We start from the raw sequence: 25,890 nt of genomic DNA, 5'->3' as shown, positions 1-25,890 counted from the left end.
CTGCAGTTTCAGGTTTACAAATTGCTTTATATGGATTTTCTCCTTTGAACCTCAAAACTTTGTGAGGCGAAGTGGTGCCATGCCAACCTTACTTTCGGTTGCTGAAGAAAAGATTGGGAAGACCCTAACATGAGAGCAGCAGGCAATCTCCATTGAGTCCTGGTCTCCTACTAACCACACTAGAGATTTCAGGGAATTTCCCTTTAGGTGAAAGATCTAGAACTCTTAGTTGAGCTGTTCTCTCACTCCTAGTGGGAGACCTCTTTCACACTCTGTTCTCTGCAATATATTCTCCATTCTGATTTCTGTTTTGCTATTAACTAAAAAAACAGACATATCAGGGCAGCTAGGTGGCTCAGTGGATAGAGAGCCAGGTCCAGAGGCAGGAGATGCTGTGTTCAAATCTTACCTCAGATACATCTATCTATGTGACCCTGGGCAAATCACTTAACCTCCATTGCCTAGCCCTTACCATCCTTCTGCCTTGGAATTCATACATAGTAATGATTCTAAGAGGTGTGTGAAGTGGAATTTTCTAAGATTCTATTTCGCATAGAGGGAAGGTAAGGGTTTAAAAAAAAACCTGCCCCCATGTGTATTTACAATTGTAAACTTGGCTTAGTGGATAGAAGGCTGGACTTGGAGTCAGAAAGATTTGAGTTCAAACCCAGTGTCAGACATTTATTAGGTGGGTAACCTTGGGTAAGCTATTTAACCACTGGCTTTGCTGCCTCATTTCTCTCATGCTTCCTACATTTAAAAAATAAATAAATAAAAATTAGAATGGTCTGAGTATAGCTCTGTCAGGACACCAGATGGAGCCATGGAGCCATCTTAAAGAAAAGACTGCAGGTCATCCATTTTTTAAACTACCAAAAAGCATGGTAAAAAAGAAATAGACGTTAGTAAGCACCTACTATGTGTTAGCCCCTGTATTAAGCTCTAGGGGGTACAAAGGCAATAATGAAACCAGAGAAAAAGAAATGACACCTGTAACAAAGTTGTTAGCAGAAGCCCTGCTGATAGAATTGTTTTTTGAGAATATTTAAAATATATAGTTTAAATTGATGGTTAATTTCTAAATTTTTATTGGTTCTAAAACATGTTATAATATATTTGCAGGAGAGAATGGGAGAGATGGAGAGAGGAATAGAGTCAGGGAGAGAGGGCAAAGGACTGAGAGAGTTAGAGGGGAAAAGGGAGAAGAGAAGAGAAAAAGGGAGAAAGAAAGAAGAGGAAAGAGAAAGTGACAGGGAGTGGGGAAAAGGGAAGGGGGAGGGGGACAGAGACAGATAGAAAAAGCATCCTGACCCTTAATAAGTCCTTTAACCCCCAATTGCCTGGCTCTTACTGCTCCTCTGCCTTGGAACCAATACTCAGTATTGATTCTAAAACAGAAGGTAATGAGGTTTTTTTTTTCTAATTAATTAAAGGAAATGAAGATTAAACAATTACCGTCACACATCCCCTTATACCCTCTCTCCTCGTCCCCTCACTTTTTTCTCTTTCTCTCTATTCCTCCTTCCCTTTTTCTTGTTTCTTCTCATCCCTCTCCCCATTTTCTTTCTCTCTCTTTCACCTTCCCTTCCTTGTTCCCTTGTCTTTTCCCTTTCCCTTTCCCTTTCCCTTTCCCCTCCCCCTCTGCCACACCTTCTCCCCCTGCCATGCTTTCCTCATTCGGCTGGCTCCTCCCCACCCAGCCCTTCACGATTGCGCAATAGGACCAGAACAGCCTGGGAGCGCGTGCCTCTTTTCCCGCCTCGAGCCTTGCGCAGGCGCAGTCCTCATTTCCTCTTGTCTCATTCTAGCCCCCAAGCTCTCAAGGTCTGAGGAGTGGTTCAGGGTCCTGGGCTAAAGGTTGCAGTGGCCCCCAGGGTCTCAGCCAAAGCCAGTGTGGACAACGGTAAGCCTTTCCACGCCTGCTCTTCGAGGTCTGGATGGGAGCGTGGTAGCCCCTGGAGTGTCCTAGGGGGGGAGGGGCCTCGGGGCCTTGGGGAGGAAACTGAGGCGCAGAAAGGTCCCTCTTGCTTAGTTATTGTGATATGACCATTTTTGGTTTGAATTTAGGGTGTTTGTAGGGGAGAGAGGTTATGGAAGAAAAAGTCTTTGGTGCCCTCTGAGGGATGGGAAAGAGAATTTGGAACACAAAATTTAAAAAAATGTTAAAAAATTGGTGGAAAATAAAAAAATATATAAGATAAATTACGATTTTATGCTTGAATAGAGCGTTCCTAATCTGGCGTCCCAGAGCTTGTTCTACAAACAATTGGATAATTGCATTTCAAAATAATTGGTTTCCTTCACATTTTATTTTATTTCTACTTTTAGCATTTGAAAATATTTTCCCTAGAAAGAGAATGCAGTAGACTTTAACAGGCTGCTAAATTTGGGGGGAAATGTGTTAGCACCCATTACCTACCACACCTATCTCCTTGACTTCCTTTAAGTTTCAGCTAAAATCCTGACTTCCACAGGAAACCTTCCTGCTCCCTCAAGTCTATTTATATTTAATCCTATTTTTTGTTTATATTTATTTTTAGTAATATTTGTAGATTATGTAATCTATATTATTGATAAAAATATGTGTATTTTATATATATACATATATATATATATATATTTTTTTTTTTTTTGGAGAACTTTTGTCCTAGATTCCAATCTAGGCAGGTATGAGCCATTATGTATCTTGGAGTCAATCAAGCATTTAATTTGTGCTTAGTCTATGCCACTGCTGCTGGGAAAACTTAAGAAAAGCCCTTCAATAGTCCCTCCCCTCTTGGCGCTCCCATTCTCTTTGTAATTAGAAATATCTAATAGGTTGTAAGGGAAGGCTCTGAGAACTCTGCTTGGATGCATTTGGCCTTGACAATGTTTGTGTGAGAAAAGTTGGAGAAATTTGGGTTCAGGGGTGACCTCTACTGGTTGTGTAACTCTTGGCTCCAGACACTTACTAGCTGTGTAACCCTGGGCAAGTCATTTAACCTCATTTGCCTAATCCTTTTCCTCTGCCTTAGAATTGTTACTAAGACCAAAAGTATGGGTTTTAAAAAAACAAACACACTAGGCAACTACTTGGTTCATTAGATCGGGAGCCAGGCCTTAATGGAAGGTCCTGGATTCAAAGTTGACCTCATATACTTCTTAGCCTTCTGTCCCTGGGCAAGTCTCATGAGATTGTGTAGCCTTTGCCATTCCTCTATCTTAGAATTGATACTAAGACAGAAGGTAAGGGTTTTAAAAAAAATAAAACATCATGCTCAGCATATTTCAAAAGTTTATTAAAATGAGACAGAAGATTCATCTTTATTAAAGAAAATTTAATATTTTAATAACCATTAATATATTTCAGAATATCTAGGTTCCAACCAGTGTTATTACTTCTTTCTTCAGTTTGAATTGCAGTTTCTCTGAGGTTTATAGAATGTGAGGTCTTTGTTTTCTGTTTCCAAAAAATAAAATTAGATAATGTCCAACTTTCTAGTGAAGGATGTAACTGCAGTTGGCCACTCTGGCTTTTGGCATTACTTTTGGTATATTCTCTATCACCTGTGGCCTTATCCAAAGCCTTTCTTTAAATTAAAAAAAAAAATTAGAAATACATTTCAGCTTAGAAGAATAAAGAAAAGATTGTATATCATGAACTTAATATTACATGCAATTTTTTAATTATCTGAAACTTGACAAAGTAGTGACAAAATTGCCATCTTTATGTTCCCTTCTGGATTTTTTTTTCCTGTGAATAGTATTAAACTTTTTTGACACACTTGTTTTCTAAATCTCTATCATTATCCATTAAATTTCCCCCTTCTCCACAAAATGGAAGCTTCCCCTTATAACAAATATAGTTAGGAAAATGAAGGAGAAATTGACTGCAAAGATTTTGTGAATTTAATTTTTTTAGATGACTAATATTATTTTTTTTATTACACATTTTTTTTCAGCTAGGAAAAATCTACTCCTCCCTTTCCCCTTGTGAATGAAAGAAAAACAAAACATCTTTTGCAAACATGTATAGTCAAGCAAAACAAATTTCAGCCTTGACTATGCCATATAAGTAGACACACAAATACATGTGTCTCATTCTGCACTCTGAGTCTTTTATCTATCAGGCAGGGAGAATGATCCATTACTAATCCTTTGGAATAAGTAGTTAGTTATTTAAGCAGTCAAAAATCCTAATTTTTAGAAGTTGTTTTTCTTTACCATAATATTATCATTGTTTAAATTGTTCTCCTGATTCTGTTCACCTCGCTATGTATCAGTTCATACAAGTTTTTCCAGGTTTCTCAGAAACCATATCCTTTTTTTTATTTGGGGATTTTTATTTATTTAATTAATTTAGAATATTTTTCCATGGTTACAAGATTCATATTCTTTTCCTCCCCTCTCCACCCTCTCCTGTAGCTGATGTGCAATTCCACTAGGTTTTACATGTGTCATTGATTAAGAACTATTTATGTATTACTGGTATTTGCACTACAGTGATCATTTAGAGTCTATATCCCCAATCATATCCTCATCAACCCATGTGATCAAGCAATTGTTTTTCTTCTGTGAGAAACTATATCCTTTTTTCTCACATTTATATGTTATAACTTGTTCAACCATTCTTTAATTGGATTGCCATCAGCTCATGTCTTTCCCATCACAAAAAGAGCTATAATTTTGTACACCCATAATTTGTTTTGCTTAGAATTAATCCATCCCTTAATCTGTTCTCCTGCTAAATCTTCTACTCCTTATTTTTCCTATTGAGAATCAGGAAGAGAGTTTCAAGGAGAAAAAGGTGAGCAGTGGTGTCATAGGCTGCAAGGAGGTCAAGAAGGATGAGGACTGAGAAAACACCATTGTGTTTGGCCTTTTCATAGGCCAATATTTTTTACATGGTACATAGTAGTAGTTATGAAGTTGCTTTTTAAAATTGGGTCCATACTGTGTATTTAGCTTTTTTGGTTAGCTATTCTTCAATTGACTCACCTACCAAACAGGTACTATTATCCCTACTTTGCAGATGGAGAAATTGAGACAGGATGAAATCATGTGATATGGTAAAGCTTACATATTAAGTTAGTGGCAGAATCAGGACTGGAACCCTTGTCAGGACTCTTTTTACTGAAACTCAAAGTATGTTAAACTACTAACAATTTGGAGAGTGAGTTGAGCTGCAACTGAAGTGAACATGTCTGGGGCTCTTCAGAAATTGTGATGACCCTAATCCATTTTGTGAACTAGTCCAACTATCCTAGAGGACTACATAAAAAAAGGGCTACAAAACTGTGCATACCTTTAGACCCAGCAATACTAGGTCTTATCCCAAAGAGACTAAAGTAAAGGGAAAAGGAGCTATTTGTACAAAAGTACTCATAACAATTCTTTTTGTGGTGGCAAAGAATCAGAAATTGAAGGGCTGCCCATCAATTTGGTATTAAACAAGTTGTCACATATAGTTGTGATGGAATTCTATTATTCTGTAAGAAATGACAAAAGAAAAACTTTGGAAGTCTTATATGAATTGATGCAAGGTGAAGTGAGCAGAACCAGGAAATTATTGTAGGGATTGTTAGTTTTATAAGGATGATCAAGTGTGAAAGATTGAGTTACTCTAATCAAGATAGTGATCAAAAACAATTCTAAAACTACATGATAAAAAATGCTATCTACTTCCAAAGAGAGAGAGAACTAATGAATTCTGAATGCAAGATGAAGCATAATTTTAAAATTTCTCTTTCTTTTGCAACATAGATAATATTGAAATATGTTTTGCATGACTTCACAAATATAATTGATATGTTGCCTTCTCAGGGTGGAAGAGAGGAGAGAATTTGGAACTGAAATTTAAAAAAAATGAATGTTAAATATTTTTTATCCATTAACTGTGAAATATTTAATGAAATAAATAAAAATATGTTTGTTTTTTTTTAAAGTGGTAATGCCAGCCAGAAATTCAGAAATCAGGAGAGTAAACCTTGGGATAGAGTCATCTTCAGTTAGGCAAGGCAATTAGTGGGAAGATAAAGTAGTCCAAAAAATACATTAAGTATTTAAGTACCATCTTTCATCTGGACCAATTCAAAGGCCTCCTATTTGAACTATTAAACCTCAGATTTCTCTTCACATTCTAATCCATCCTTTATAAAGATGCCAAAGTTGTTTTCCTTAAGAACAGGTAAGACAAACCATATAGTACTTTTTTTAAAAAAAATTTATTTTTAAACCCTTACCTTCTATCTTAGAATCAATACTGTGTATTAGTTCCAAGGCAGAAAATCAGTAAGGACTAGGCAATGGCAGTTAAACGATTTATCCAGGGTCACACAACTAGGAAGTATCTGAAGCCAGATTTAAACCCAAGATCTCCCGTCTCTAGGCCTGGCTCTCAATCCACTAAACCTCCCAGCTACCCACTACATCATTCTTCTTTAGATGGCTACTTATTTGCCTCTTAGATAAAATATAAAAAATGCTTTTGGCTCTACAACTTATCATAACTTGGACATAACCAGACTTCAACTGCATTATACATTACTGTCCTTCTATGTTCAATTCTCGCTTTCTAGTTGTTCTTACACAGTTCATTTCCCATGGCTATGCTTTTTTAAAAAATTTAATTATTTTTCCATGATTACATGATTCATGTTTTTTTCCCTCACCTTTTCCCCCTCCCCCCTCCCAGAGCTGACAAGCAAGCAGTTCCACTGGATTATATATGTATTATCACTCAATATATGATTATGCTTTTGCTGGTCATCTGCTAGTCTTAGAATGCATTTCCTAACTTCCTTCTAGATACCGCAAAAAAACTACCTTTTTCATAAAACTTTTCCTAGACCCCACAACTGCTTGTGTCATTACCTTATAAAAATAATGTATTTTTTAAGACTTGTACTCTAATCTGTATTGATTCTAAGAAAGAAAAGCAGTAAGGAAATTGGGGTTTAAGGGACTTGCCCAAGGTCACAAAGCTAGAAAGTTTCTGAGGCCAAGTTTGAACTTAGGACCTCCTCTCTCTAGGCCTGATTCTATTTACTGAGCCACCTAGCTGCCTTCATAATTATTTTGAATGTCTTTCTGTATATATTTTATATGTGCTAGTGTTTGCCCATATTTCTCAAGCTCCTTAAAAGAAGGGATTGTTTTACGTTTTGTATTTATATCCCTTACACCTAATGTAGTCCCTAGCCCATAGACAGAATTTAATATGTTTGTTGATGATATGATTATACCCTTACACATTTTGACTTCATTCTCCAGTCCTTTATCTCTTAGATTTAATCCTTGGAATTAAAAATAGTGTTTAAAATCTCATATTTATTGCAGTAAACAATTGCCTAGTTATGGCACCTTCAGGAAGAAAACACGTAGGAAAAACTGGGAAGCCAGCAATGGAAGCTCAAGTGAGCCGAGCTTATGACTTTGATAAAGAAGAAAAGAAAGATCTGAGTGGTTCTGAGGAAGATGCTAGGGAAGGTACAGTATAAAACATTCACATCTCGATATGGGTAGTATATACTGTCCATAGTTGTGTGAAAGGAAATGCATTTTATATTTTATAATGCATGAAATCTAAATGAAATAGCTTATATTTCCCCCCACAGATTTCTTTTATTCATGTGCCCATTACATATGCTTGTGATCTGTTGCTATAGCCTGTAAGAGCTCAGACACCTTAAAATGAGTTCAGTTATAGATGGGTGGTACTTTATACCTCCTTGGTCTCCTTCAACTGATACAGATCATTTCCTTCTCTGCCTCAATAGGTGGCCTTTTTGAGTGACTGTGGAAATTTCATCATCTTTTACCCAGTTTGGCAATGAACCTCTTCTAATTTTTAGCTAAAGTAATGCTCAAATGATATTCAGACAGTTACTGGGCATCTTAAAACCTTTCTATCTTGATAGACTCTATCAGAGCTGTTATGCTATGGCACAGCCTATGAGCACCTTAAGTCATCACCATACCACAACTACAGTTGTGAAAACAACACAATTTTAAAAGGCTTTACTCTTAGAATAAGGGTAAACATCCAAGAAAACAAAATTCTGTAAACAATGACTACAACAATGTAAATGGAAAGAACCACACACACCTATACAAAAATTAAAAATGAATATATTAAAGGTCTTTTACAAAAGGTCAAAAGATGAGAATATTACTTCATGAGAATCACATAGTCACAAACTTAATTTCAGATTCTTTTCTTTTGTCAAAATTGTAGGAGAAACTTCAGTAATTGAAAAGCATGGGAAAAAAAGACCTTCTACAGTTATTAATCATGGAGCAGTTGAAGAAGATATGGGGTAATATGATTAAAATAGTTTATTTCTTTCAGTTAAATTTTTTTAAAAATAAGTTTTTAGTGATGTCTTTTGTTTTTTACATCATCATAGTTTTCCACAGTATCCCTTCTTCCTCCAATAGAGCCGTTCCATATGCCTTCTTTCAAGCCATGCTTAATCTATAATTTTACTATATTTACTTCTAATTTTTGTATGTGTGTATGGTTCTTTTCATTTACATTGTTGTCATTGTGTACAGAATTTTATTTCTTTGGCTCTCCCTACTTTATTTTGCTTCAGTTCATGTAGATCTTTTAGCACTTCTCTATATTTATCATATTCATCATTTCTTACGACAATTTGTTTAGCTATTCCATAATTGATGGGCATCTCTTTCCAATTTTTTTATCACAAAAAATGTTGCTATAAATACATTGACATATATGGAGAGTTTATTCTTTATATCTTCCTTATGGTATAAGCCTAGTAATGGGATTGTTTCCATTACTGGTAAAAGAGTAAGAACATTTTAGTTGCTTTATATACATAATTCCACATTGCTTTTCGAAATGATTATACCCATTTGTAGCTACCAACTTCATCAGCAATTCATTCACACACTTGTCACCCCATAACTCCTCCAACACTGATTGTTAGCATTTTTTGTCATCTTTGCCAATTTGAAGGGTATGAGATGAAACCTCAGGGTTGTTTTGAATTGCATTTCTCTTACTAAGGATTTGGAGTAATCTTAATAAGGATTCATGTAATTGTGAATGCTTTGCTTTTTTTCTGTGAGAATGGATTCTTCATATCTTTTGACCACTTTATTTATTAGCGAATGGCTATTAGTGATGTTTATGTGTGTATTTGTTAATTACGTGTATATTTTAGCTACCAAACCCTTCTCAGAGAGATACAAAAATATTTCCCCCTCCATTTCACTGCTTCCCTTCCTTAGGTGCATTAATTTTGTCTGTGTAGAGAAGCTTTTCATTTTCATGTAATCAAAGTTCTCTGTTTTATCATTTATAATTGCTTAAGTTCTTGTTTAGTTAAGAATATATCTACCCATACCTGTGAGAGATCTATTTTCTTCTAATTTTTTAAAGAGGACGAGCTTTAATATCAAGGGCTTGCATCCATTTAGAATGTATGTGGAATATGGTTTAAGGTGTGGATAGAAGCCTAATTTCTGGCAGCTCATGTCCCTGTTTTCCCATTGAATTCTACTGTTTCTGATTCTTCATTTTCTAGTCTTCAATAGTCTGTTCCAATGATCTCCTTTTTTCTGTTTTTTAATCAATATCAACTGGCTTTGATCACTCCTGTTTTATAATATAGTTTGAAATATGAAAGTGCTATTCCCCCTTCAACTCTACCTCTTTATTATTTCCAATAATATTCTAGATCTTTTTTTCCCAAATGAATGTTATTATTTTAATCAAGTTCTATAAAGTATCTCCTTGTTAATTTGATTGTTATAGCATTAAAGGCATAAATTAAACTTCAGTGATATGGTCATTTTTATTTTATTGGCCTGATCCCCAGGTATGAACACTGAATATTCTAAAGGTTTTTTTTAGTTGTTATTTTTTTTAAGTAGTACTTCGTAATTGTTTTGTATCTATATAAGTATTTTGTGTGCTTTGATAGGTCAATTTTCAGATATTTTATGCATTTTGTAGTTATTTGGATTGAGATTTCATTGTTTTTTGGATTTTGTTGTTATGGAAATGAAGATTTTTGTGGATTTTTTTGTAGATTGGATTTTGTGGATTTATTTTATTTTTTAAGGATTTTTATTTTGCATTTACCTTTGATGAAGTTATTTTCTTGATTGTTGTTCATCCTTTGTTTTTGAGGAGGACCAATGACATCATGGAATGATGTCTTAATTTGGACATGGATTAGATTAGTATCTTTGCTGATTCCCTGACATTTTCCAAGTATGCCATCATATCATTAGCTAATAGAGTTTTATTTCTTCTACCTATCTTTATGTCTTTAATTTCTTTCTATTATTGCTGTTGCTAGCATTTCTAGAACCATATAAAAAACGAGGGGAAAGAGTGGACATTCTTGTTTTACTCCCGTATTTGTGCCTAGTGTATTCCCATTACATATTATACTTGCCTTTGGTTTTATATAGATTCTTTTTATAATATAAAAAGATCTTCATAACTATATTTTAGTTAAATATTTTAATAGAAGTCTAATGTAAATAGAAAGTGCTTTGTGAAAAAGTTTTCAAAAAAATTTAAAAGTATAAGCATATATAACTAAATTATAATTTCTTTAGGGGTGAAGTACAGAATATGTTGGAAAGATTTGGAGGTATGTTTTGTGATTTCATTATATTTAAAGAAATTCTTTTTTTTTAAGCTTGTTTAAATTTGTAGAAGACTATAGAATCATAGAACTGCTACATTTTGAGAGGTTTATGGGCCTTATGTACTATATCACATGCATTTGATTTTAGAAATGTATTTGGTATGTATTTTGGATTGCCTCATTGTTATTTCCTAATTTTTAATATAGAGAATGAAGGGGAGAGTTTAGTAAAAATATATATGTTTATATGCACATTTAACTTAATCTATGGAATAGTGTATGGAAAAGGAACCAGAGGAAGTCCAGTGTGAGGATTAAAAATTCTAAAAGGCAACATTCCAGGTATTAAAATTAATTTAATAATAAGCCAGTTACTACAAATTAATTTGGGCATGATTCTCTCAGTAACCATAACCATTTCATTTAATCTTGAGTCATTAAATATCATTTTGGAAGCTCATTATTCAGCCCTCCCATGTAGATAGTCTTAATTGGTGGACACTTAATGTGGAGATGGGCTAATATTTTCTAGTCCCTCCTTGATCCTCTCATGATGATGGGGGAAGTCCAATGCTGATTATAGTATTCCAGTATCCTTGCTGATCTAGATGAAGAAATGAAGTTAGACCTGGTTAAGATTGACTTTTGCCTGTTCAGTCCCAGTGAGGGAATCAATAACATTGCCAATGCTGCCCCCAGACATTCTTGGCCTAAACTAGTTTTTGTCTCCTAGACAGGATGGAGCTTATATTCTTACATCTTAATTATCCCAATTTTGGAAGCTGCTCTGGGGCAGGGAATGTGAGGGCATTCCCAGAATTGTCAGGACAAAGGAATGAAGGAAAAAAAACTTGAAAAATGATATTATTGAATCCTATTAAAAATAAAAAATAGTCAGAGCAGTATTTAGAAATAAAAATGATACAGCATTAGGAATAAACCTCACCAGCCCAACTCAATAAAAATTTGTTAAGTGTCTCCTATATTTGGAGCATAGTACTAGAAATTGGGGATGTAAAGGCAAAAGTTAAACCATTCTTCTTCTCATGGTGCTTTCATTGTATCTCAAAATGACCTGGGATCATTCATCTTGAATTAGAGATATCCTCAGAGCTCAATTTAAGTATCCATTTTTTTTCATTTGAGGCTACTAGGTGTCATCCTGGAAATAGCATGGGTCCTGGGGCTAGGGATCCCTTTAGTTCAAATACCACAACAGACATTTCTTGGCTGTCTGACCCTTGGCAAGACACATAACTTCATTTCCCTCCATGTAATCATCTATAAAATGTAGATAATAAAATCATTCATCTCTCAGGGCTGTTGTGAAGATAAAATGAGATGATATTGGTAAAGCACTTAGCACTTTAAGTGCTACATAAGTGCTGTTATTAGCTATTATTATTTTTCACAGGAGTAAACTGACACCATTGAAGGGTTTATTTTTAATGTTATTTTTACCCAAAGTTCACAAGATAATGTCAAATTCAGGATTTAAACCCCAGTATTTTGACTCCAGATCTGATGCTTTTCCCACTGTACCACACTATAGCTTAAGTGCATAAATAAGTTAAAGTATGTGTGTGTATACACACAAACACACACAATAGTCTGCCTATTCTTAGATGTAATAACTGATGAAATAGTTTTGCAGGCTATGTTTATGTCATTGTGTATAGAAATGATTTTTGGTGGGATTAGATTTGAACTAATCTATCTTAATTAACTAAAAAAAAATCTATCTTAAAAAAATCTTAAAAGTTTGACAGGGATTCCTGAATTTGTTTTTATTTTCCAGAAGTCCTCTAAATTTTATATCTTGAGTAAAAACTTTCTTCAAATTGATAACTTTTTTTTAAAAAACAAGAATTAGAGTTTATCTTTAAGGTCCTTTATATACACATATAATCTTGGAAAGAAAGAATAAGTTACCCTTTACTTAAACCTATTCCAAAATGCAGGGAGAGATAGAGGATGAAACACTAAAGTTTAGATGCTATTATAAAAAGTTACAAGAATTTCTTTAGCTTACCTGGAAGTATTTTTCTTAGGGTAAAGATTATAGAGAGTAGATAGGTTGCTCAGTGGCTAGAGAGCCAAGGCCTAGACAGAGGGATTTGGATTGAAATCTGTCCTCAGAGACTTCTTAGCTGTGTAACCCTGAACAAGTCAACCCCCACTGAGTTTTGTGGGTTTTTTTTTAAGATTATAAATTAGAGAAAGAACCACCTTTTTTTTTTTAAACAGTTGGTACAATGCATATTTTAAATTTAAATACATCATGATTTCATAGTATTGATGAATTGTCTGTCTACTTAGATTATTTTGTTTAGACTTATATGGTCAACATGTAAACTCCACAACATGAGATTTTGATAAATATTTCATTATAGCTGATATTAACAAGGCTCTTCTTGCAAAGAGGAAAAGATTGGAAATGTATACTAAGGCTTCTCTTAAAACTAGTAATCAGAAAATTGAGCATGTTTGGAAAACACAACAAGAACAAAGGTAAGAATTTATGTTAGTATTTTTTTCTGTTTTCAACATAAGTGCAAAATCTATATCGAAAAGGTGATTTTGTTTTGTATTTATTGGTATATCAGCTGAAAAATATATATTTTTTTTCTCTCAATATGAGAGAGAAAAGAGTTTTTGCTATCTTGTATCTCAGGCCTCAAAAGGAAAATCCCTTCACGATCATCAAGTCCAGTGGTATTTTTTTCAGTCTTTATTCATCTTTGTTAACTTGTGTAGCAACTGAATGCTATTAAATACTCATTCCTTCTGACAGTCTTTCCTTTGTATTATTGTCTTCAGGTTCTTTTCCTGCCTCTGACTCCTCCTTGAGTTTTTTCTCCCCAGGGAACAGCCAGTAGTGGTAGGGTGACTGCTTGTCAGAGGTGCTATAGAGCACATATAGTCCACAACACTATGTGACACCTGAACTCGATTAAAAAGTATTTGGAAATACTGAACAGAAAAATAAAAAATACAATAAAAACATTACATTTTTACATTAATATGCAACTCACAGGGATCCTTAGTTACAGATTAATAGCCCCTATTTCTATTGTAGTTTGATACCATCTGCTATAGAGGTATTCCTTTTTCAGATAGGACTAGAAGACCTTTAAAAGATTTCCTCTGAGATTTTATCATTCTCTTTATTGGCCCTTCTCTTTCTGATCCTTTAAGGTGGCTATTGTTCAAAGATTTGTTCTTAGATCTATCTTTTGTGTATTGTCTATTTTGGGAATAAGAATTTCTAGCTCAACTATTATGTCTCAGGCACTGTGCTAAGTACCTTACATATATTTTATTTTATTGTCACATCTCTGCAAAGTAAATGCAAATATCCTGATTTATAGTTAAGGAAGCTGAGGCAGAGGTTAAGTGACTCACCCAGGTCACACAGCTTGTGAATGTCTGAAGCATTTGAACTCAGGTCTTCCTGACTGGGTCTAGTGCTCTGTTACTGTACCACCTATCTGCCTCAGGGTAGAGAGAAAAGGGATCCATTTTCTTAAAGATTCAAACTTCTGGCAGGTGGAGTAGCTTTATGCTTATTTAGAGTAGGGCTTCTTAACCTTTTTTGTGCCGTGCTTTGTGTAGTCTTTTGAAACCTATGGATTCTTCCTGCAAATGTTTTTTAAAATGTAAGATAAAATGCAGAGAGTTACAAAGAAAACCAAAATGGTTAAAATTTAAAATAAAAGTTAACAAACTCTAGGTTAAGAACCTCTGCTTTTGATCAGTCTTCACAGCATGCCTTTCTTAGGAAGAAAATAGGCATTTCCTGAATGTCAATCTGAAATAGAAGTTCAGTACTCTAAAAGTAGTCATATGTTGTGTCTGAGTGGATGTTCCAGGGCCCTGATCTGCTGTTTACTCTCAGAGCTCAGGAAGTGGCCCTTCAAGTGAAGGCCAAGGTTCTGAATGAAGTGACTACTGTAGTGCAAAAATTCTTTTCTAGGTCTTGTCCCTCACAACAATATATGAACATAGGGATCATAGAAATCATTTATCTTTTCCTTATGGTTGGATAGAAGGAACATTGGGCTTGAAGTCACAAGACTTGGACTTCAGTATGTATTTGATCCTGTTAAACTGGGGCAAGTAGCTTCATTTCTCTGAACCTCCACTGGCTAAATGACATGGGTCTCTCTTGGACCTCATTCTTTTCATATCTACTTGGATAGTCCTACAAGCACTAAAAGCCACAAAACAACCTATCTTTTCTCCCCAAAGCTTACTGTTATTGATTTCCTTCTGTCAGTGACATTATTCTTCCAATAATCTATCTTGGTTTCTTTCATCTTTGACTCCTCTTTCATCCACTATATTCAAATGATTGGCAAATCTTTACAGCATTTTTGTTATCCCAGTTTAGGTCATTGTTAACTCTTGGGTGTAGTGCTGCAAATAGCTTCCTTAATCTTTCTCCCTGCTGCCATTTCTTCCCCATCTTTCATCCTACATAATGAGCAGATCATGGCCCTTTTTAAAAAATTCTATGTTCTACCTCCACTGTTTAACAAAATTTAGTCTCCTAACCCTGCCATGCAGGATTCTAGAATCTACCTTTATGACTTTCTACCTTAACAGCTTTGTCTCATATAACTACCTTCAGATATTTTAGATTCCAGCTTGCTGGATTATTACTTGTTCCTCGCCCTATGATTTTCCACCTCTCTTCCTTTGTTTACAGTTTTTTCGTACCTTGAGTCTCCTTTCTCCTCCTGATTTCTCTACCTACTGTTCTCTTTCTTCTCACCATTTAAGTACCAACTTAAATTCTACCTCTTCTATAAAGCTCTTCTAATTCACCTTGCACATAGCCATCTTTCAGTCATCTGATCTTATTTGTTACTCTTTGTTTAAAAAAAAGACATTTGTTTTTATTTTTTAACTAGTATACATTTATGAGTTTATGAAATACTTTATGAACTTTGTTTGATCAAATGACCGTTGAATTAAATCTGTGCAGGGGGAAGCTGGATAGCTCAGTGGATTAAGAGTCAGGCCTAGAGATGAGAAGGTCCTAGGTTCAAATCTGGCCTCAGACACTTCCCGGCTGTGTGACCCTGGGCAAGTCACTTGACCCCCATTGCCTAGCCCTTACCACTCTTCTGCCTTGGAATCCAATACATAGTATTGATTCCAAGACAGAAGGTAAGGGTTTTAAAAAAGAATTAAATCTGTGCGGTGCTAAAATAGAAAACAGTAAAAATAAATATAGGCTGAAATTTTATATAACCTAATTATGTCATGAATTCATACTTATATTTTGAAATGAATGCCTTTATCCTTTTAAAATATTAATATGGCATCATACATATTTTTGACATAATTAGTTTTCCTTAGTATTTATTTGATATTTTTATCAGTTTTTCAAAAACATTTAATTTGGTAGAACATTTTTTGAGAGGTCAGGGTTTATTTAAAGCTCTGTTTTAAAATATTTTTCCATGTTTATATGATTCATTTTCTTTCCCTCCCCCCTCCCAGAGCTGACAACCAATTCCACTGGGTTATATAAGTGTTATCACTTGATAATTTGGTAGAACATTTAAAAGTATGTTTCCCCCCCCAACAATTATACCTTAATTTTTTCCAATTAATAAAAAACTGTTACATTTTTTCCAAATAAAAAAAACCCTATTCTCAAATCATGATAAAAATTCCATCCTTTTTCAAAAACAAAAGTCACCAAATTTTATGTTAAAAGAAACTCTGTATAAGATGAGGTACCAGAAAACTCTGAAGACTTTTGCCCTGGAGTAGAGACTTCTGTCATTGTAGGCTCACTGTGAGTTGTTAATAACCATTCTGCAAATCAAATCCCAGGTCCACATGGTTTATTTACAGAACATGCAAGAGGCATGTAAAAGTATTTAATCAAGAGAAAAGCAGTGTAAGAGAATCAAATAATTCCAAAAGGATTATAATCTCTACCAGCTAGCATAATATAATTATTTCAGAACACTGGCAAGAGTTTAGGGTTCACTGCTACCTGCTGCATGTACTCCTAAGGAAACCTTTCAGCTTGATCATCAGAATTTAGATACTCCTGAGTTCAGGAATGTCTATGGCCATCTCATTCATTCCATGAATCACCACTTCTGTCTTCTTGGGACTTTAGTCTGTAGCTTTCCTTTTCTGGCTCTTCTCATCTCTTCTTTGCCAGTTCTGCTTTTTTTAACTACCCACCTATCAGAAAACTCTCCAGGAAGAGTACTTACCTGGTGACATTACCTTTCTGTGACCAAAGAAGTAGGAACTAGAGCACAGGGAATTCTTCCCAGTGAATGATGTTTTGTTGGCATTATAGGAAATAAAGTCCTGGGCACTTTTCTTTTTTATCATAACCAATAAACAAGGTAATACATGACTCAGAACATTTTTTTAATATTCTTCATCTTACATAAATTACTTATATTTCAGGGATTTGTGATTTCATCAGTTTGGGTACCACTTCTGCTAGGGCAGATTGCAACCACTCTGTGCATTAGTCATTTTTCTTAATTAGTTGCTATGGTCAAAAATAATTACTATCTGGTGACCAGTCTTCGGGAAGTGTCTCTAAATCTAGATAAGTTAGTCCTGCAATGACAGATAGTCCATGGCTGGATGTTTAAAGTTTTTATTGAATTTGCTAAAATATGTACTCCATTGTCATTGTCTTTGACACTCAAGGTGACTTCCCCATTATGCTGAAATGCTTGATCATTTATTTAAATTAGTTATTTTCGGGAAATTAACAGGTTAATTTAAATAATGGTAATGATAATGTTCATGATTCTTTTAACAGGCAGAAACTCAACCATGAATATTCTCAACAATTCCTGACATTATTTCAGCAGTGGGATGTGGATGTTCAGAAAGCTGAGGAACAGGAAGAAAAACTAGCTGTTGGTATCATGCCTAGAATATTATATAATTTATATATGTTATAATTAAGAATAGAAAATACAGATAATTGCCTGGTAATAATCCTGTGGAACTGAATGGGCTATTCTTATTCATCGTTTGCTATGTTTTATGGTCTTGTTAGCTGTGATTCAGGTTCAGACTTGGCATCTGTACAGAAAAGAATGCTTTCTATTTTAAGAGATCAAAAATAATCATTTTAGTATTAACTCACTTTCCTTATAGCAACTTCAGGCAGATATTATTGTCTTCCTTATTTTATAGATGAGGAAACTAAAGCTCAGTGAATTTTAATTAATTGGCTGTGTTCATAAAGTAGTATCAGAGCTAGAATTTGAACCCAGTACTCTTTCCTTTGCATGCATTTCTTTTCATTTTGTCATGTTTTCCTTTCCTTTCCTCTTAAAAATAAAATAGACAATTCGAAAAGTGACAGAATACTACTAATATAGGTTGTAACTTTCTTGTTTCATAACTAAAATTAGTAATAAATATTCTTAAATCACAACTTAATATTTAAATTTTTTCTGATTCTTAAATAGCCAAAGTACCTCTACTACCATGTTATTTAAAAATTAATTGTTGGGGGGTGCAGTTAGGTGGGTAAATGGATAGAGAGCCAGGGCTGGAAACAGAAGGTCCTGGGTTCAAATGTGGCCTCGGACACTTTCTAGCTGTATGTCTATGGGCAAATCACTTAACCCCTGTTGCCTAGCCTTTACTGCTGGTACCCTGGAACAACTACACAGTATTGATTCTCAAATGGAAAGGAAGAATTTTTTAAAAATGTGTAGTAGAACTTCTAAGTAGAAATGGCTATGCACTGGTTCTCCATATAGGATTTTAAATGCAGGACTTTTAACTTAGTGTTGTATAACTAATAAGTGTCTGATGCAGGATTAAAAATGTGGTCTTCCTGAGACTTCAGGTCTGTTACTCTATATCCTATACCACACTGCCTACAAAAAAGCAATGAGATACTGTTCTTGGGAGTTTATAATCTCATGAAACGATAAACCATATAAATATGAAGCAAATAATAATGCAGAGTAAAAGCAGGAATTCAAGATGGGAAGGTTAAATTTGAGTACTTAGTGAAGATTTCTTGTAATGGAAATCTTTTTTGGAAGATGGAAAGGCTTTAAGTAGCAACTGACTAGTTGGAAACGTAAGGAACTTCTAGACTTAAGGAACTTCTGACTTATAGACAGAAGGAACATTGTGAACCAAAATGTGGTGGTAAATAAGTGTGGTTTGTATTAGGCATAAAAACTAGACTAGCTGGCTGATGAGCTTTGGAGACTAAGATTAGGCCAAGCAGATGATGGGTCTCAGATGCTAGAAAGAGTAATTTAGTCTGATTATTATAGTTCACTTTTGATTATTTATACTGTTCTGCTAACCAGTTCTCACAAAATCATACTTCAGTTCATGTCCTCTTTTACTTGAAACCCTCTTATAAACTAGGTTTTACCATGTAATAAATATTATCATCAATAAATAGTAGTTAAATATATCACCTTATTTTTCTTATTTTTGTATTATATGTCTTCAGCAAAACTTTTTACCTATGCATACACACAAAAACACACAGCAACTAGGTGGCACAATGGATACACCTGGAGTCAGGAAGACCCAATTTCAAAACCTGGCCTTTAGATTAATTGCTATGTAACCTTGGGGAAGTCACTCAACTTCTGTCTACCTGAGGTCCTTATATATAAATGAGGACATGATAGCACCTACTTCTCCGGGATGTTGTGAGGATAAAATAATATTAGCAAAGCACTTTGTAAACCTTTTGCTTTTAAAACACTTGTTGAAAACCGTGTACACAACACTATTGGGAAAAATTGGAATTTTAGATAAAATGTGACCCAATGGGGTTTATAATCTAGTAGAGGACTATGACAGAGAATCACTATGATACAAAATAATGCATAATAAACACAGGAAGAGGGGTAAACAAAGATCTATCTGAAGTTTAAGTATGGAATAGTTATTGACTAGCATTGAAATTATCAGAAAATGCTTCAGTAAAGAACTTTACTTTCAAATCCTCCTTTATAACTTCCCTATTTTTGATGAGAACATCATATTATAGTGCCTAGGTTTGCAACTTCACAGTCATCCTTAATTCAGCTAGAAATAAAGAAGTCAGAAAGAAGAACAGGTTTGAGTGGAAGGAGATTCATATCTTTCTTTGCTATTTGGGGACTAAGATAATATCCATATCTTATCTTTCAATATAGCTAAATATGTTTGTTCTTTAATAATGATTTTTTAAATTATGACAGGTAAATCACATTGTTAGACCATGATGGTAGTGAATTTGCCTTGCCTTTAATTCCATCATTACTTAAATCCAATGTTTAATTTTTTTCAGCCATAAGTTTTACTTTTGTAATTTTGTAAGATTGTAACACTCTTATTTTTGTTTTTAGAATATGTTTCGACAACAACAAAAGGTTTTTCAGCAAGCCAGAATAGTTCAGAGTCAGAGACTGAAAACAATTAAACAGTTGTATGAACAATTTCTAAAGGTCTGGTATCTGTATTATCTAATATTTTTATAAAATGTTATGTGAGTTTTAACAGTTTTTCTGAATTGATGAAAAATGTTTACAAAAACTGTCCTTTAATACTTCATCATGCTCTAGAAGTTACCTTTGTCTATGACATTTTATTAACTCAGCTGTTAGTTAAATACTAAGAGCATAATGTGTGCCAAGCATTGGAAGATAAAGAAAGGCAAAAGAGAACCCTTCCTCTCAAGGAGCTCAAAAGGAGAGACAGCCTGCAAATAATTATGTATAGATAAGCTACCAACAAGATAAATTGGAAATAATCAACAGAAGGAGGGCATTAGGATTAAGGGACATTTGGAAAAGCTTCCTATGGAAGACAAGATTTTAGATGGACCTTAAAAGAAGCGAGGGACACCAGGAAGTGAGGATGAGAGTATCCAGTCAAATTTCCTTACATCCTTTTTATATGCCTCAATTACCTCTATAAATATCATTACTATAGAAAAACATTTAAACAAAGTGGTAAAAGGAACATATTATCAAAACATCCATTATTTTCCCCACTTTATTTTATTTTTTTAGAACATTTTTCCATAGTTACATGATTCATGTTTTCTTCCCTCCTCTCTTTCCTTCCCTCTCCTGGAGCTGACAAGCAATTCCACTGTTTTATCCATATCTTATTACTCAAAACCTATTTCCCTATTATTCATATTTGTAATAATCTTTTAAAAAATTTATACCCATATACACCCATAGTTATATACCCATATAATCAAGTGATAAATCATATGTTTTTCTTCTGCATTTCTTCTCCCATAGTTCTTTCTCTAGATTGGATAGGGTTCTTTTTCATAATTTCCACAGAATTGTTCTTGATCATTGTAGTGCTATTAGTAGCAGAGTTCAAAGCATCCATTATACACATTTCATGTGTTGCTTCCTCCTGTGTCCCATCCCCCAGTCCCGTTATAGTATTACTAATCTATACTGCCTAAGCAATAGAGTCTTCCAGGAGGCTGCATGCACTGATGAAAGCAGTGAGTATACTGGAAGCAAGTCCATTTGGCCTGCTGTTGTCACAGGTCTCCATTTACACACACACAGAGCTTTGTATCTGTTTTATAGATTCAGCACATTGGAATACACTAGCAACCTCTATTGGGAGATGGTGTTGCTTGCTAAAGGGCCCCTCCAAAGGGAAAAGACATGGTGGGGATTAGCAAGCTGTTTCACATTCTCTCATTGCTCTTTCCCAAAGCTCAGTACTCTCTTTTAAAACTCCCCTGTGCAAAATTCATACTGATACATTCTCTGCTTGGATATCACTGGTCCTTCCACAAAGTCTTATTTGTCAGTGAAGTCCTTGAAAGTTATATGGAGTCTACTTAAATACCCATGAATATACATCATAAACAATACAAAAATAACTGGCTTTGACATAATAACCGTGTGCTACAGCAAGCATGAGCACTGTGGTGACATGATGCAGCAAATGATATATGTGACAGCCTTACACATATATATTGGCCCAAAGCATAAATGCCATATGTTTTATAGAGATTGCATGGCTTGATAAAATGCATAGGTGCTAGGTTTTGTGTTGGTTAATGAGATAATATGCACATTAAATTTGCAGAGGACAACAGTCTGGGAGGAGCCAACACACTGGATGATGGTCAGTATCCAAAATGACTTAAACAGGCTAGATCATTGAGTCCTAAGAAGATGACATTTAGTAGGGGAGGAGAAAATACCTCCTTGGATACAAAAAGCCAGCCTCACAAGTATAAGATGTCATATTCCAGAAAATCTCTGGCCATTGTTCTTCAGCCACTCATATCTACCACATTTAATCCCTCAAATGTATTCATCACTTCTACTTCCTATTCATAAGCAATGTTATTTAGATCATACTTAATGGTCTGATGGCTTTCCTTACTTTTTTAAATTTAAGTTTGAATCCTGCAATAAGAAGCTCATGATCTAAGCTACAGTCTATTGTTTTAACTAACTGTATTGACCTTTTCTTAGTCCACAAAGAATATAATCTGTCTGATTTCAGTATTGACCATCTGGTGATATCCATATATAGAGTTGCCTTTTGGGTTGTTGAAAAAGTGTTTGCTGTAACCAGCAACTTACTTGACAAAATTCTGTTATTCTGTACCCTGCTTCATTTTGTACGCCAAGGCCAAACTTCCTGTTATTCTAATTATTCCTTGATTTTCCAGCTTTAGAATTCCAACCCATATGATGAATGTGACATCTTTCTTTTGATGTCATTTCCAGATGATGAGCCTCAGTAGAGGGGATATGATAAGCTGTGCTCAGGTATTTGAAGGGCTGTCACGTGTAGGAAGATTTTCTTGATTTAAGTCCAGGGGGTATAAACTGGAACCATGGGTGGAAGAGAGACAAATTTACGTTTGGTTTCAGAAAAAAGGCCATTGTAACCATTAGAACTTGACAGAAGTGGAATGGGTTGTTTCAAGAGCTGATAGGTCAGCCTCTCGTGGACACACCCATTCATTGCCTGGTTCAGGCTGACCTCACCCCTTGTCTGGGTTCTTGCAGTCGATTTCTGCTTCATTATCCCCATCTTTGCACATCTCATCTTCTCTTCACTCAGGGACTGGGCATTTCCCAAGGTCTAGATGTGATCATGGCCCTCTTACATCCAAGATCTTCATAACCATGGCCATCTCTCCCCTTCTAGTCTACTTAATACTTTTCTCCCCTCTCTGCCCTGATCCAGCATCATTCCTCTTACAACCTAGACATGCCATCCTCCAACACTGCTTTGTCCTGGCTGGGCCTTCCATCCCTCCTTATCTCTGCCTTCTGGTTCCCCTCCTGGTTAGGACTTTCTTTCCAAGATTACCCTCCATCTCTGTGGTAGCACTCCAGAATGTATGTAGTTGTTGCCATGTTGTTTCTCCCATTAGGTGAGCTTCATGAGGGGGGAGGAGCTTTATTTGCCTTTTCTTTAGAGAGCTCTTTATTCTTAGAGATTATGGGCCTATAGTTAGGAGATCCAAATTCAAATCGAGGCCCCAACACTAGTTGTATAACCCTAGGGCAAGTCACTTAACCTGATTCCTTAACTGTCACATAGGGAGAATGATGAGTGCCCTTCTAAGGTTTGTCATGAGGAACAGATGAGATTATATTTATAAAGTGCTTATAGTACAGTATTTTTGTACATGATTGGTACTATGTAAATGCCAGCTGTTGTTATTCAGAATTCTGTAAATATCTGTTGATTGACTTAAAACAGAGGTTCTTTAACCTTTTCTATGTTATGGTCCCTTTTGACAGGTTGGTAAAGCCTATGCATGATTTCTCAGAATTGTGTTTTTAAATGTATGAAATAAAAAATAGAGGTTATTAATTATATTGAAATGCATCTGTCAAAACAATAAGAAAACTAGTACTGAAGTACTCTGCCCTGATCAGATCATTTATGGACTATTCTTCAATTCTAGGCACCAGTTTAGGAGAGATTTAAGCTGCAAAGAGTATAGAGGAGGGCAGCCAGAATAATGGAGGATTTCATGATGTTTTTTGTGGACTGGGGATACCAGTCTTTTGAACCTAAATTACTTTATATTTGTTTTATAATGCATAAAGATAAGGTGCCCCAAAAGTCTTGGTGCGGCTTAAAGCTTGAAACTGCACTAAGTCATGTAGCGTGGGTTGCCTTAGGAGGTAATAGAATCACTTTTGAAGTCTTTAAGCAAAGGCTGGGTGATCATTTGTCAGGTATATTGTAGAGAGGATACCTTTTCAGGTGTGGGTTGGACTCAGCTCATTGAGACCCCTTTGAATTCTGAAGTAATGTATAAATTGAACCCGTCTGGAAAGTCAGAATTACTAATAAGAATGGAGAGGTACAAAGCTTGGAGACAAGAAGACCTGAATTCAAATAAGACTTTAGACACTCTCCTCCTCCCAGGATTCCTGTGAGGATCAAATGAGGTAATAATTGTAAAGAACTTAGCATGGTGCCAGACCCAGTGTAAGCACTCTATATAAATGTTAGCTATTTAATATACTTATGTCAATACCAAGTACTTTTCTGATAAAGTATTGCTAGGGGAGCATTTTAATTAGCAGGGAGGGTTGAAAATTGTTTTAAAAAATCTCTTCTCACCTCCCTCTCCCCCACGGTAAATTTGAGCCCAGCCTACCACACTGATTTTACTGTATATAAACATTTTTACATGTATGTATCTCTCTCACAGTATCTGGATAACAGTGAGTAACTGGACTAATCATTTGAGAGGTACAATTCAGCTACTACATTTCTTTGTATCCTGGCATTTAAAACAGTGCCTGGTATAGCCCATAGAGGGACCTTACAATTTCTAGCAGGAGCGTATTTTATCACAAACCTGTCTGCTCCCACCCCCGCTCATTATTACCCAGTTTATTTGATAGTTGTCTGGGACATGGGTCCTTTTGCAAAACATAATAAAGGAAGTGTCTAACAGGATTCAGTCCATGTTTCCTGTAGCTAAGAAGAGAAGATAGCTTCCTGCCACGTGTCATTTCCCCCCACCCTACTACACATTAATCCAGGACGTTGATGTGTAAGATAATTGTGTGTTTGGTTATTTGGAATATTTAACTGTGTGCATTTCACTAGTAATAGTTCATTTTAAAAATGAATTGTTAAACTTTAGAACAGACAAGTAGTATTTCATTACTGAGTTACTGGCTTTTTACTTTGTAGAATATGGAAGACTTGGAGAAGAATCATGAAAGTCTTCTTACAGGTGCACAAAATGAACTTAGAAAAGAAATGGCAATGCTACAAAAAAAAATTATGATGGACACTGTAAGTAATAGGGGATATATTTAACTGGAGAAATTAAGATTAAAACATTACATATTTCATCAAATATAAAACAGTATATTAAAGTAGTTTATCAAAGTATTAAACATTTCTTTAATTTCTCCTTTCTTGTAACAGCAGCAGCAAGAAATGGCAAGTGTTCGAAAATCTCTTCAATCCATGTTATTCTGATGGCTCTTTGAAGAAAGAACTTGGACCTAAGTAATATGACACAATTACAACCATTAGCTAAAGGAAATGCAAATCTTTGCTGTGGCTTAAGAAAGCTAGTTTAAGGTTATCTGTTGTTATACAGCTTGTTTATCAGTGCAAGATCCTCTGTTTTATATTGACTGAAGCTTTCTATATGAATATTAAATAGCAAATTAAAATGTATTACCTTTCAAGTTCTTTGGTATTGGTGAATTTTTCCCTGAGTGTTAGCAATTAAAAACTAATGGCTTTTAGCAATAAAGATTTAGTTGAATTTCACATTTCAGCCTCACTGGCTCTTTTTAGTTGCACAAAATGCTAACCAGTCTCAACTGCTAGTTAAACTGAAAACTAAGACATAACATGCAAGAAGACATTTGGGTTTTCCCTCCTCACTAAAAATCATCACAACTTTTTAAAAAGTACAAAATCTGTTATGTGTACAGGTAAGTTTTATAACCAAACAAATGAAAATAGTAAATTGATTAATTTACTCAAGTGATATTTTTTAAAACTTTTAAAGAAATAAACAAAATAGCCAAGAAAGTAATTTGTTAGTTGGAAAGACTGCACAGAGTATCTGAATGTCACTTCTAAGGAATGAAAATTACTTACAAATTGAAATGACATGTCATAAACATATGTACATTTTACAGGGCGGTAATGATAATATTCTTGGTTGGAGTATTTCATATTTGCCTTTATTAAAACAAGTACTGTTTTCCCAAATTAATATTTACATCATATATGTGGAATTTTTATTTTC

At 34.8% G+C, this 25,890-nt stretch overlaps 1 protein-coding gene across 3 annotated transcripts; it reads left to right on the top strand.

The window, feature by feature from the left end:
- The first annotated feature begins 1,041 nt into the window (after positions 1–1,041).
- Positions 1,042–25,403, top strand: SYCP3 (synaptonemal complex protein 3). 3 transcript variants are annotated; one of them, XM_007503321.3, is made up of 9 exons: positions 1,042–1,903; positions 7,318–7,467; positions 8,216–8,297; positions 10,579–10,613; positions 13,004–13,121; positions 17,425–17,524; positions 19,988–20,086; positions 24,810–24,914; positions 25,050–25,403. In XM_007503321.3, exons 2-9 carry the CDS (start codon positions 7,335–7,337, stop codon positions 25,101–25,103), a joined length of 726 nt encoding a protein of 241 aa, XP_007503383.1. In that variant the 5' UTR covers positions 1,042–1,903; positions 7,318–7,334; the 3' UTR covers positions 25,104–25,403. The 3 variants fall into 3 exon arrangements, with proteins under 3 accessions (XP_007503383.1, XP_056654745.1, XP_007503382.1); XM_056798767.1 differs by lacking the exon at positions 1,042–1,903 and adding an exon at positions 4,333–6,166 and having other exon boundaries at positions 25,053–25,403; XM_007503320.3 differs by lacking the exon at positions 1,042–1,903 and adding an exon at positions 5,856–6,166.
- Positions 25,404–25,890: the final 487 nt, after the last annotated feature.

This window comes from Monodelphis domestica, chromosome 5 (genome assembly GCF_027887165.1).
Source record: "Monodelphis domestica isolate mMonDom1 chromosome 5, mMonDom1.pri, whole genome shotgun sequence".
Lineage (NCBI taxonomy): Eukaryota > Metazoa > Chordata > Mammalia > Didelphimorphia > Didelphidae > Monodelphis > Monodelphis domestica.
This window is presented reverse-complemented; position numbering and strand designations above follow the sequence as displayed.